This window comes from Amblyomma maculatum, chromosome 11 (assembly GCF_055883805.1).
Source record: "Amblyomma maculatum isolate TAMU_Amacu chromosome 11, ASM5588380v1, whole genome shotgun sequence".
NCBI classification, from domain to species: Eukaryota; Metazoa; Arthropoda; class Arachnida; order Ixodida; family Ixodidae; genus Amblyomma; species Amblyomma maculatum.
In genome coordinates, this window is record NC_139354.1 from 8,291,724 (window position 1) to 8,306,138 (window position 14,415).

Sequence of the window (14,415 nt, forward strand, 5' to 3'; positions counted from 1 at the left end):
GTGGGGTTTAACGTTCCAAAGCTACTCAGGCTATGAGAAACGCCGCCGAGAGTAACGGCATTCCACCAGAGCCATCACTGCGAATATTTTCACGCCTAAATTGACATTTCTTACCTCGAAACTTGAGAAGTATAATTTTAACTTTGTTCGCAGAATATTTTTACGTGTTGCTTATTTGTGCTGCACATCTGGCGTGGAGAGTAGATGTACACTGGTTTCGCGGTCGAATGCTAATGAGTTTCTCACACTCATTTGAATCCAATAACATTAAGTATTACGTAGACGACAAATACCATTAGCTGTTAATGCCGTCCACTTCAGATGACTAAATTTGCTAGTGTGACAGAGGTATTGTACTGATCGCGCCTAGGCCACCTTGAGCAGGTTCGTTTGGCTTGGCTAAAGTCGGTTTTTAGATAAATCGAGTGGCCTTTGTGTTATCTTCCTACTACTTACTGTTGAATATATGAGGAATTGTAAAGGCGCAAATTATTGGAATACTGGCTAAGGAAGTGGCGAAGTGCGTGTACTAGAACGATGATCCGGGAGGAAATGCAGCAAATGGGACGCTGTCTAACGCGCCCTCAAAGGCAAAGCGCAAGTGTCTCCCTATGTTTAACTGGGTATGAGATCAATTATTTCGGAAGAGATAACAAAACCATTGAAAATAGAAGTGCCAGGCATAGGATACGATCTCATCCAGTGCTATTCAACCCTTATTAACTATGAGTATCCAGAGGTCTGGATTGAGAAATGTTGAGGATAAGAGTTAATAGAAAATAACTATCGCTCGAGGTCACCTTGGTAAGTGTATCAGGGAGCGAACTGAAAAGCATATAAAGTAACTTTTAGGCACACATATCAAAATGGTATGGCCAGAAGATAATATACAGAAACTTCTGATGTAATATTAAACAGTTTCTGATGGGACCTGCAGCTTACAATAAATATCAAAGCACTAGAAGTTGTATGGAGACTGCAGATCCAGATCACAAGGATGAAATAGTTGCATGAATAAGAATGGGGATTGGGGGGGGGGGGGGGGGAGCCAATCTGGCATGTACTCCCAGATAATAACAGTTTACCAGTATGCCTCAACAGAAAAGAGCACAGAGCTATATCTTACCATAATTGAAGTGATGAGGAGGCTAACGAAAATGGCCAAAATGAATTGTGCCCAACTCGGAGAGCTGCCGTGAGGGCAAGTACGGTGTGGCAGAAAGCTATACTTGGTGAATGGAATTACGAACCTTTAGAATGTAAAGTGGCTGATATTAGAACAGGACAGCGTTAGTGGGAGCCCTATGGAAGAAGCCATTGGCATCCAGAGAGTGTGGTCAAGCTGGTGATGATGATGATGATCGTAGGGTGCAAAATATGTCTATGAGAAGGCTTAAGACTTCGGGAGTGCTGTGCTCTGGACAGAGTTCTCATTTTGAAGACTTACTGCAAACTATGCAGTCTAGACAGCCCAACGATAGAAGAAATATTGACTGTAAACATTTCAGATTTCTGCAGAAGCCTGCTTATATAAAGGAGTGCCTAGTTTGCAAGCTGAAGGTGCCAAATCCTGTGGAGTGAGTTTTCAGGAATATTTCCCTTGAGTGTTACAGTGACAGAACCTGCTAAGGCTCTCTCTCTGTGTAAGAATCTCTTTTTTCTGTGTATGCGTGTGTAACAATTATGAATGATGAAAACCAGATAATAAACGTCATCTCAATGACTCATGAATGAAAAACAAAAGCCAACATTGTGTAAAAATGTTTTACTATGGTTAATCACCGTGTCAAAAATGTAAATATCAACTGTACATGAAAAGAAAATGGTGGTCAAAGAGCTGGCACGGAGGTTTGTGAAAGAGACAGACAAGTGAACAGTTTTCTCCTGCTGTCTTCCTGAAGCCTCTTGATGTGCCACAGTCAGCCGTGCATCACCGTCACAGTTGCAGCGCAAGCGTCCGACGTCACCGGTCACGAAACAATGAGGACTTGTAGCCGCAGGCGTCGCACGTTACACCTTACACGGTCAGGTAACAGTAGAGAACATCGTCCCTGAGGAGCGACGGCCCTAAACGTGGCAGCTGCAGAGTCACCAGCCGCCTTCTATACACGACCAAGCAGTTAAATCGTATACTACAAAATAACTTTAGCCGACAGTTCATTCACTGGTCTATAGTTCACTATATAGGAGCATTGTACTATCGGTAGTCATGTGTCTTTAGGAGCAGTAAGGTCTTTGCGTAGAATCCAGGCGTACTTCACCAGTGGAAGGCCTCAGTTGTGACATGTAACCCTGAAACATTCAAAACGTAGGAGGTCTTCCTTCATGAAATGGTGACTGAAGGTTCTACTTTCACATTGCTGCAAGTCTCCTATGGAGACGTACGCAGAATGCAAGAAGCGGGACATGTGTGGGTCGTTCGCCTGGTCACAGCCTGGAGCATGCGAGCGACTGCTAAAACTAAAACAAAAGCACACTCGAATGTACACGCTCGCAGTGGGTCGAGCACAATCAACTCCAGCCACACTTCAAGCAGAGATTTTGGGCACACCGGCTCTGTTCTGGGGAGCCGTTTGCAACGGCCCCCTACGAAGCCACCTTCTCAACGATGGCTTCGCTCCCGTGCATTTCTTTTCATCTTTGATGCATGTCAGTGACCGCCCCCTGATGGCAAGACATTGGGATCTATGAAGCAGGGTAGCGCAAAGGAGCCAGGCTTGACGAGGTCTTCTATGGAGGCCACAGTCCCGGCTATAGTTCCGATAAGACCGGCGATAAGAGTCACGAGAAGCACGACTTTTTCCCAGGTGGGTAGCTTCCTGAAAAGTGAAGTAAACATTGTGTTGACCCTTCGTTCTTAACTGACCTTGCTTATTGATCATTTATTCGCTCTTTTTTATTTATAACATTTCAACACGAGTCATACAAATGGAAGTGGTAGGAGAATACACCAAAAAAAATTTAATTTAAAGCTCAAGGAATGGTTATTTACTATAGCATCTAAATAGATACAATGTACTTTAGTGCTCACTACAAGTGCTAACCATGCATCATTTACACCATGAAAGGTTATCGGAAGCAATTTGTAGCAGTTGATTGAACACAAGACACGAAGGCCACGCGACACAGTGCACGGCATTTGAGCACAGCATCCTAATATGCGCGATTGCATACAATTAAATTTCTATTGCGTCGTTAGAGCACTCGACAGCTGAAAGCAATGACGCGGGATCAAATCTCGGCCGCCGCCTTTCGATGGAGGCAAAATGCTAGGCAATCGTGTGTTGTGCAATGTCAGTGCACTCGTCAGAGAACCCCACACAGTCAAACTTTTATGTTCGTGTGGCAAACTCAGCGCCACAAATAAATAAATAGTTAAAACTTCCAGAACACTCCACCACTGCGGCCCTCATAGCCTAAGTTATTTTGGCATTTTAAGACCTATAAACCAGAGCAAACGTAATTTAAATTGCAGAACACCCATGATGGAGTGGAGGATAGGTTCTCTTTTTTTATTTCTACCCGGCACCCAAAACAAGCGCACAGAACGCCGACAGTGAGTTCGTATACTGACTACAGAAATCAACGACGTATTAAATGTTTGCCAGTCTGGTTAAGAAGCACTACTATGATGCAAACATATTGCATGGCAGTAATGGGCTCTTGCAACAGAACAGTGGCCTCTTAAAGCTTGCAGCCATCCCCCAGTGTAATGCATAATTGTATGCAGGCCAACGGTATGCAGTTAGGAGTACACTACATCCGTTAAAAAAGTAGTTAAGTAGGAAGCTTTCTACCATTACCGGCATAGCTGCGCATGGAAATATACCTTCAGTGTGCCCACATAAAAACAGCTACTTAACCACGTTGAAGGAATAATAGCGCAGAAAAAGACGAGGCACTTGAAGGAACACACCACGAGCGCTCGTGGTGTATTCCTTCAAGTGTGTCGTCTTTTTCTGCGCTTCTCTTCCGTCAAGATGTGCCAGTATCAGCATGCCCAACGTTTCGCTCTGCTACTTAACCACGAGCCACTCATGCATTTTTCTTTCGTAACGTGCTTGCTTTTCAAAGGCCATCTAGCCTCAAATGACGAAAGGCAGGCCATGTCGATAGAAACCTTAGGTCACGCGTTCCCATAGAACCACATACAACTGTGATGCACATTTTGCCTGTACCTCCCCGCATGAAAGCCAGAGAAAGGAGAGTCAATGTAAGAGAGAAGAGAAATGCTTTAAATTCGATCTCAACCTCCCACCCAGCAGTTTTCTTATTTGGCAGCTCCTGCCAACTTGGCTGTCTCATTTGGTCTGATGATGCCATACAACCTGCCTGCCAGCACTGCGTGGCAATCTCACCTGCCGATTCGCACCTGTCACAGGCATGCTTGTGATTGTTCACCCACATGCTGACAATGCTGATGCCCAATTTTTCTGTTGAGCAGAGCCTTAATGCTGTGGCGTTGATATAAATATGTAAAACAAATGTCTGTAACTGCTACAGCCGCCTATCTGAAAAGGAAAAAATGCACTCTATATACTTGTTCCTATCCCTGCCTGCATCCGCCTCATTGCCACTAACCTCCCTCCCTTTCAGCCCCTGCACAGCAAGCATTTCAGGCTGATGTCTTCTTCGGGCATTTCAGAATTCAGCCTCGCACTTACATTGCTGACAAACAAAATTTCTTACAGTTATCACCAGGTTTTGTAGAACAGTTACGTGATGGTTGGGGAATTCTCCTTGCCGCCCGTACAAATGTACACTCATGTATCTGCAAGCTTTGTAATAACATTCGAATCCAAAGGACCAAACGACCATCTTGAGTGACGCGAGATCTCTTTCTGATGTGGAAAAGAAGGGAACACCCTTTCAAACACTGGCTTGCAAGGATGCTACATAAGAACTCCTTAGCGTTCGTCGCGGAAATTTTGCATAAATAACGGCGCTTCACTTACTCCCTTTTCCCGCTGTGCATAAAGCCTGGGCTGCAATACATGATTTCATGTATCATCTAAAAGACGTATGCTTTTCATTCCGAATGTCCAGAATCTTTTGTACAAAAGCCTCAGTTTCAGTGTTAGTCAATCTTGTTCAGATCTATTGTGCTTTACGGGTGTCATCGCAGAGCCTGCTCTGTTTGGGAAGATTATATCGTTATATTGATCATCTGGTCAAGGAACAGTCTACAGAACATGAGTCGTTCATCCGTAATGTCAATGGGTGCGCAGGTAACGCACCTGTCCTTCCAGTCCGGTGACTTCTGGGAGCAGAGTTTGTAGTAGAAGACGCAGGGCAGGATGAAAGTGGTGAGTCCCACCATGAACGAACCAACCAGAGGCAGCACTTTCCCGAAGTGGGGCACTGTCTCGGTGGTCAGCAGGAGAGCCACCATGATGATCACCCGCAGGACCAGCCGCTTCCATGTAAACTCTGCACGTTCAGAATACGGAGAGAATTCATATTTACACAGTACTGAGTCATCCTTCTCTGCTTAATGAAAGGGATCATTTCAGCACGGTATAAATATGTGATATACTGACGCGTACCTAAGGAAAACAGACACTACTGTACCACAGTCCACACCACTGCTTATAAACGCGCTTCATAGAATGATAAAGATTAATAAATTCGCATACGAAACGATAACCGATGATTTTGTAGCCCCGAAGGTGAAAATAAAATATTCGGAAAGAAGCCACTTAGAAAATATTTCTCGGGTAGCATGCTGGAGAGATCCACCTTATTTTCACAGAGAAAACCTGGATTTTAATGGGGTGTAGCAGAGAGAAAATCAAAATGTTGGAAAGGTGTTATCTTAGTTGTGATAGAGACACAGGCGGCGACAGTTCTTGTGACTGTATGTTTCATTCTCGTCTGGCTTAGTCTTCAGCGCAGTATATAAAACAGCAACAGTAACAACACAGTCAGTGTCCGAAGTGCCTGATGCCAAGCACTGTACGAAAAGCTTACTGTTAGGAATTAACAGATTTCACCGTGACACTCGCACGTTTTTACAGTTGAATGCATGTTTCTACCGAATGGTAAACAATACAAGCACAAATTTCACAGTTATTCATGTCCCTGCAGCAATGTAAGCAATTACGAATCACTTTGCTCCACTTACAACGGCGAAGCCTCCTGCAGACGCAACAAGAAGCCCTAAGAACAGAACTGCGCAGAAGGCCTAAGAACAAGAGGCAGAACAACATAGTGCTAAGCTCGGGAGCCTTACCTTTGGGAACGCCGAGATGTTCTTCTACCTCCTGGCACATGGGGTTGATTATGATGAGGAAAGCTGTCACGAGATGCACAATGAAGAGCAGCTGGACCGCAATGCTCACGGCTCCATCCCCAATGGAGAGCAGAATGTTGGCGTTAACGTGGTTGCCGAAGGTCAGATAACCCAGGGCAGCCATCACAACATACAATGCCACGAGGCCTATAAAAGGGGAACAAAGAAGCACTCTGTAAGCCACATGATGTGCACAGATTACATCCAGCAGAGTGTCCTTAACAGGCCCTTTATTACAGTTTCACGGAGTTCTATTATATGTAAGCACATGTAGAAGCAATTCAGGAGTCCCATATATCCATGATGGCTGAAATAGGATCATGTCCCTGGTCTCAGTGAAGAAACAATTCGAGCAAACTTTTCCTTTAATTTTAGCCCTAAAGGTAGCACATCTGAAAATGGGCTGGCTATATAATTTGTCCCTCAGTGCATCTGATACATTACCGTTCCCTAGCTTCAATGGTACTGCCATCCTGTGAATAGGAATGCAAGGTCAGAAGGGGCGTCGAAATATCCCTGACAACTTTCAATGCTTCGCTACTTATCTCAAACTGTGCGTTGTTCTATTCAGACTAGTGAGCATCAAATGATTTCATAATAATTTTAGACCAACCACTTTGATTCGCCTGTCTGTGTCTTTCATCATAAGAGCTCCAATCCAAACCCTTAGTTAACAAAGCAACGCCATTGCAGATTACTGACATATCCCCTTTAATTCCCTCGCCCAATGATATCTAGTTCACACCTCAGAAGGCCTCCTGTGAACACACGGTATTAGCACTAGAGAGATCCAATACTAATCACTAATCACTCTGAAAAAAAAAAATCGGAATAGGTCAAAAGGCATTCTTGGGGCACAGAGAGCGTGACCTGTAAAAGTGTGGTCGAGAAAACGTCAAAAAAGGAGTTCGTCAGGAGCCTTTAATAAGACTAGAAAGAAATTTTGAAGAGAGCTAGGGGACACACAGGAATCTCTATACGACATGGCGGCGCAGCACTTTTTTGTGTCAACTGGGCGTTGTTGGGAAGTGATGGTCATTTTAGTGCTAAATAGTACTACCACCTAATAGGGAAAAGTAGTAGACGTTATTATCAGTACTATTCAGCTGTGCCAGCAAGAAGTTTGAATTTTAATTACGCGACTAGGTATTTATGCACTTTAATGTGTGGTTGTTGTAAACCAAGATATAAGGCGGTACGCATAACACATAACTATCACACTGTAGGAAAGCTCCGCATTTGTGCAGAGGTTGTGTGCTTGGCTAGCAGCCTATGAAGGCAGCGGTGCGATTTGCGATTTGCACTCGAGCACGTTTTCTTCCCCGCGAGACTGTTTTTCTTTTTTAGTAGGCACTTTGCAACGCCGGTTGAATGACGTCACGACCTCGGACCTCAGTTGTTTTATTTTCAGAAACGGGTGTTGCATGATTTAGTGCGGGCGTAACCGGAGATCGCCATCGTCTCCCGGCTGGACTTGGCTTGGCTCTCTGGCTACCTTGACAACTGTGTTGATCAGTCAGGAAATTTTATTATAACACCGGGTCTTTCGGCAAATGTGTGCTCTAACACTGCGATGTTAACACGGGGAGTAAAGAGATCAAGACATGGGAAAAAATGTTCCATCAGGTCGCAGTGAATCTGTTCTAGCCCAATCCGGACAATACCCCCTCTTGCATCATGTGAGCGAACTGCAGAGATATCTGATTGGTTGAATTACGCCCAACCATGTTGCCGCGTTGATGACAGAAGAAGAGGTCAGAATAAGTAAACGAGTCCGCATGGTACAACGGACTCCAAGATGACGCAACACGTGCAAAAACAGCGATTCCCAGACGCATTGCTGACGTAAGATAATAGCAGACATATCTGAGCCCCCTCACCTATGGTGGCGTAAGCAACTGCCATGGGAAACCGACTACGCTCCTTCATGTCGTTCTGGATGGTGGGAAACATGGCCGCCCCGCCGTAGGAGAACATGATGGTGCCGAAGCCGCGGAAGTACCCGGCCAAGCCAATGCTCGGTGGATGGCTGGGCCATGCTGCGTCGCGGTTGGCCATGCGGATGCAGCACACCACCACAATGATTACGAACGCCACAGCGGTCGCGCCCATTGCGCCGAATGCAGCGAACCTGCGCAGACGGATGAATGCCACTGTGAGAGGAGAAACACCAGCAATACTTTCACCAGGAAGAACTTTGTGTCGGTATCTGTATGATTCAGCAAGCTTCCAACGTATGCAACGGGATATATAGAAATTAACAGTTATAAATAGAAATGCAGTAACTGAGCATGTACAGAGGGAAGCCGGCAGATGTCCTGAGCCGACGTCCTGTACACAGAAGAATGCAATCGCCTTAGAAAAAAAAAAAAAACAGCAGCGAATCATACACCTGCAGCAGCTTGAGCCTCGGCTTGTCTGCGCAAAATGTAATACTTAACCGAGCAGACGTGAATCTCACAGTACGGTAACGAATCAAAGTCCACGGGCGGAGACATAAGCGTTTTTTATTTTTTTTTTTGTATTTTTTAGCTTATAATGTCTTCGTTTTCGATGAACCTGGTGTCTGTATCGTTAGAACACAATTAGTCGTGCATGCAGGCTTACTTCCACTTGTCCCAGTGTTATCCTTAAAAAGGGAAGACATACGCATATTGCAAAATCAGAAACTTAGCATGCGAGCTGTTTTTTACACTCCTGACCATCGGCAAACCCATCTCCTCCTCCTCCCCGCCTTCTGTGCGTTCCCTCCGGAAGACAGCGCTGGCGCTTAACGTTGCTTACATCAGCAATTAGCGCGGTTCTACATAAAGTAACCGCAATTAAATGTAGTGCTTAGATGCGAATTACGCGCATCTCACCCGAAGTCCTTGGGCGTCCCCAGCTGCATCAAAAGACCCAGGCCCACGGCGATGATGATGAGCCAGTAGCAAAAGTAAAGGTTGACTTTTCCGCCGGAAAACTGCTTCGTCACGTCCATCACGAGCTCGGCAGAGAGCAGCAGGAATACCGAACCGTAACCAAAGAGGCCCATGATCTGTATGGCAGACGTTCCCATTCTGCAAGTGGGCAAATGAATGAATGAATGAATGAATGAATGAATGAATGAATGAATGAATGAATGAATGAATGAATGAATGAATGAATGAATGAACGAATGAACGAATGAATGAATGAATGAATGAATGAATGAATGAATGAATGAATGAATGAATGAATGAATGAATGAATGAATGAATGAATGAATGGACAAGGCCGACGCGTTCGCCTACAACAAAACGAAAAATTATGGGGAGCTGAAATGCACAAATGAAACGATCGCGGTCTGTGGCCCTTCTAAGTACATACATACTCATTAGCATATATTAGCAAGGTGCCTCTCTACGTGGAAGATCACACGGCAAGCATATAAATTCCCGCTTGTTCCCAAGCAGCACAAGCGTGACTTGTGCCGCCTGAGTGGCTAGGAGCCAAAAAGTTGTGAGTTTAAATACCACCTAAGGTTCCTGAAGTCTCTGATTAAGCGAAATCAATTGCGTTGTAAAGTGATATTGTTTCAGACATACAGCAGGCTTTAATTCGTATCACATGTCATATTTTAATCACCTTCGTTCCTCGCATGACGTCACGTTTACCGGGAACTTGTGTGACTCTGCAAATTACAACTCAAGGCCATGTAACTATGGCGGCATGACCCTGTCGACAAATCAGCATTTTGCGTCTACGTCCAAAGCCACCGATGCAGGCTTTCCTCCAACATGGGGCCCTTACGTGATCCTGTGCAAAAACTGAGAAGAGTTCAACGCTGTTGAACCGAATATTGAGCGAAAGCAATAGCTGCGCGTGATCGAGCATTATTATTATTATTATTATTATTATTATTATTATTATTATTATTATTATTATTATTATTATTATTATTATTATTATTATTATTATTATTATTATTATTATTATTATTATTATTATTATTATTATTATTCTACTTCTTCTTCTTCTCCTTTTTCTTTCTCTTCTTCTTCTTCTTCTCCAGCCCACACATAAAGCCCCGCTTTAACCAAGCCGTATGAATGTACCTTAGTGGCCTAGAGCTGTAACGAAATGCCAAGGTCCTGGCAGGCTGATTCTAACATAAGCGTCCCATGTGAAACTAGAGACCCAAGTTGGCAGCTCCTGCCAGCCCACATATAAAGCCCCTCTTTAACTAAGCCGTATGAACGTGCCTATTGGGCTCTAGGAGTAACGTGAACGCCAGGGTCCTGGCAGGCTGATTCTGACATAACCGTCCCATGTGAAACGAGAGACCCAAGTTGGCAGCTCCTGCCAGCTTGGGGTCAACTACGGGGGTCGTCTAAAGGTCAAAGGTCAATGGTGGTCACCGCCGGGCCACGCTGACTGCTCAAACTGCGAGCAGTATTGCTTTCTCAATAAAAAGCAGGTGGGCTGTGAAACCTCATTGCTGGCACCTAAATTATTCCCACTACAGCGTTTCTACCTTTCTTTTCCTTTCCTTCCTCCGTCTCTTCCTTCAAGGCGCGGTAGAAGTGTCCACCAGGTGTGAGAGAGCCAATGCGTCTTTTTTTTTTTTTTTATAGCGGGAGCTTTAGAGCGTCAGGGTTGTTGTGACACTTAAGTCCCACCGTCGTGTGAGACAACTCCCTGATTGACCAAGGTAATGATGATGCCATATAAATCACGTGACCACGAACGTCCACTCACACAGCACTATCCACAATAAGTAAAACTCAAAATTTAAACATAATCCCCTTATTGGCCGAAACAGTACTGACGTCATAGAAGTCATGCAATCATGAATGACCAGTCACAGAGCGCCACCAACGGGAGTGGAACTCAAAACTGGTTCATTCACCCACCCGAACGTTTCTAAGTCCTCCAATTACCGATGTTTGCGGATGATGTGCTCACGATTGCCGTAACAGAACTAACATACACAATAGACATCCAGCTGTGCTATAGAATTCCGTGCTAAGAAGCATTAAGTACTTTGTCGTTTTTTTTTTTTTTTTTGTCAGCAGATAATAAACTGATTATTACAATATGTTGCGTAACTGATCGGTCACGGTCCTGCTCAGGTCGCAAGTAACGTGTACTGAAATTTCAGACGTTTGTTGCGCGTATTACGGGATGCACGTTTGCACCGCTCATTGACCCGAGCACAAGTGCAACACAACTGGCAGCGACATCGAGTCCGAAAGTCGTTTTCCTGGAGCCACGACACGCGCGGTGAGCTTGCGTTCTCTATGGCACCGAAACAAGTGAAGAGCAACTAATGGTGAAGCAGCGGTCAGATATCGAAATCAGCGCACGAACGCGGGCAGCCGGTCCTATACTTGAGCAAGTCGTATAATGTGGAGACGGAACGTGCCTCGAAAACTCAACAGCACACCAGCTCATTAAAAAATAAATCCTAAGTAAGTAAATCCGGCTTAGCCGCTTCAGATGAACGGGCACTTCACACTCGACTTGCTTCAGACGTCCTTTCAACATGTTTGTATTTTTCTTTTGTAGATTTCTTTGTGAAGGCCACGAGTATGAAGAAGAGGAAAAATTCCATGGATCTGGCAATGTCGAGGAACTTTTGGCTGCTTTTCAGCGATCAATCTTTCCACGCCATAGATCGGCAACGTCTTGCCCACGTCTGGGATCTTCGACGCCAGGGCACATCAAGCGGTGCGGAAGAATGTAAAGAGACAAAGACAAAGAAAAAAAAAATTTTTTTTTGTGCTTCACAGGTCGCGTCACTTCTTTTTTTTTTTTTCTTATATTATTCTATACTGGCTGTCTGTATCACTATTTCACCTCCCTATTTCATTCGCCTGTTTGCGTCTTTTTTACGGGGTGTAACGTCCGCGTAATGCAATATATCATAGAAGCCATGATAGCAAGTCATAAGTTCGTTGATTCTGTGCAAGTCAGGGTCATTTCGCGCTCGAAATGCTTCGGAAAACAGACAGACTGTACTGCGAGCAATGACAGTAAAATACATGTTTATTGCTACGATTTGCCCCAACGCTACAGTTCGATGAATCGATTCGCGCTCACTAAGCCAGTTATTCTTAGCTCGATATCCTCCAATATGAAATATCTTTGAAACGTTAACTTTTGACGCACTGAATCCTTTACGGGACGGAACAAAACGGAGGAACAAAACAGGTGAGAGGAAGCGCTAAGTGACAGTTGTTTACTAAGTAAAGAAAGTCTTCATTTGTATACGAAGGACAGCACGTGCCATGTGATCGGAAATGAAATTTAATCGAGAAAAAAGAAACAAAAGGTGTCAAGGATGGCATACACGAATGAAAACAAAGAATTCAAAAAGCCGTGACCACGCCCGAAAGAAATGTTTGAGATGACCGAAACCAAGGTCGGCATTTTCCCGCTCAGTCAGCGAGCAATTATAAATAACACATTAGACCCTGATGTCCAAAATGCAGGATCTGTAGCACAAATTCGAGCTGAACATTCCAATAATAGAACCAGGAACATTAAAATCAATCTCATTCCAATGGAGGACGTACAACGGCTGCGAGAGTTGATATAGAATTAAGATCCTCGACACTATACAGAACACGAGATAAATGTTGTTTTGGTAAGCCCGTAAGAGAAGAAAAAAAACGGAGTCGCTATGTATAAAGCTTTTGAGGGCAAATCCATCTGTTTCTTTTCTTTCTTTTTCTTTTTTTTTATGTGTGCATTCGATTTGTTGAACATTTAATGGCCCTGTTGTTGTACGTTTGAGTGCACAAGACGCATTAATAATGAGAACTTTCAATCGAAAATGCAATGACTTTTCCTAGCCATTCAGGTCAAAATCGTGAAGTTTATGGCGACGTGATGACGACTACGGACTCCGTGATAGTTGGCGAAAAGGATAGGCCTGCTTACCTGGCCCACCTTCCGTACGCCCTGAAAGCGATGGAGGGGTAAGGGTCGCGCACATGGCCCCTGTACTCTTCCCAGCGTTCTTCGAGGATGGTCCAGCAGGCGCCAAGCTTCCAGCCACAGAAGCCCGAGGCAAAGGCCGAGGCCACGATGAGGAAAATGCCCGACCATCCTGCATCATCGCAAAGGGTGAAGATTTAGGATAGGTGGGACCCAACCGGTTACATAGATTAACAGCGAGACGACAATGCGCTGAATAGGCGACAGGTACGGTAATCACTCTCGGCATGCGCCCGCTATTACCATATTACCCTAACAAATAAGGTTCCCCTATTCTAAAGCTTCCTAATATTCTCGACCGTGCAGTTGATTACAGGGTTACAGCTGTGTGTGTAGTCATCGGCTATATTCGCCAAATGGTGCACAAACACGACAGCTGAAAGGACAAAATCTAAACGGTCACATTGTAGCAGATCTCAAGGATAAAATAAAAGCTGACTGAAAACACAGATAGTAAGAGAGCAGAAAAATTCATGCAAAAAAAAAAAAAAAGAAGAAATGAAACACCCGGTTGCCTTGTATGTGCCTCCATGGTCTAAATACAAGCTCCGGTCACAATTCACCGCGCAATAAGAGTGGACACCTGTACCGTGCGCACCGTTTACCCGTGCACTTCTGAGTCCTAAGTCCTGCCCAAAATCATCGGGGCATTTTCTTCTTTAGCATGTCGGACCAAACTAGCCGAACATCCGGTTTAACCATAGCAAAGAGAGGCTAAATAATAAAGGGCAGGTGATTCTGACTTTGAAGACGCGAACAGCTACTCGTTGGAGATATTATCCTCGATTGAAACGGTATTTCCTCTTCAGTAATCAATATGATGTTACGACCGTGCATCATCCGCACTTGCGCGCTCTATTGTTCGCCGGTGGGCATGGATAAGTGCTGTGCATATGTGCTGTTGGTACAAGGGTGCTAAGCGAGCCTGTTTCCAGGAATCCTTTTGTGTAAGCCTGTTTTGCTTTGTGGACACCCTGCAAATGCCAAATTGACCCTGTCAAGAGAACGTCTAGAAAAACACGAAGAAATGTCCCCCTGCGGGAAATAGCCGGAAGTGCTTTCGTTCAATTGTTCACCCTTCCCGTCGAGAAGCGCTATGGTCAAGTAAGGAATGCCTACTGTCCAAAGGAGACGACAGAGTGACACGTCCGCTGACGTAC

At 44.6% G+C, this 14,415-nt stretch overlaps 1 protein-coding gene across 2 annotated transcripts in view; it reads right to left on the reverse strand.

Moving 5' to 3' along the window:
* Nucleotides 1–1,750: 1,750 nt before the first annotated feature.
* LOC146172743 (uncharacterized) overlaps nucleotides 1,751–14,415 on the reverse strand; it is a 79,890-nt gene continuing 67,225 nt past the window's right edge. For both annotated transcript variants that reach the window (XM_084584564.1, XM_084584563.1), the window contains exons 3-8: nucleotides 13,199–13,367; nucleotides 9,154–9,351; nucleotides 8,173–8,423; nucleotides 6,233–6,439; nucleotides 5,238–5,430; nucleotides 1,751–2,819 (exon numbers count right to left, since the gene is read on the reverse strand). In XM_084584564.1, the coding sequence (XP_084440690.1) occupies nucleotides 2,651–2,819; nucleotides 5,238–5,430; nucleotides 6,233–6,439; nucleotides 8,173–8,423; nucleotides 9,154–9,351; nucleotides 13,199–13,367 (1,187 nt within the window). In that variant the 3' untranslated portion in view covers nucleotides 1,751–2,650. The remainder of the gene's footprint in view (nucleotides 2,820–5,237; nucleotides 5,431–6,232; nucleotides 6,440–8,172; nucleotides 8,424–9,153; nucleotides 9,352–13,198; nucleotides 13,368–14,415) is intronic.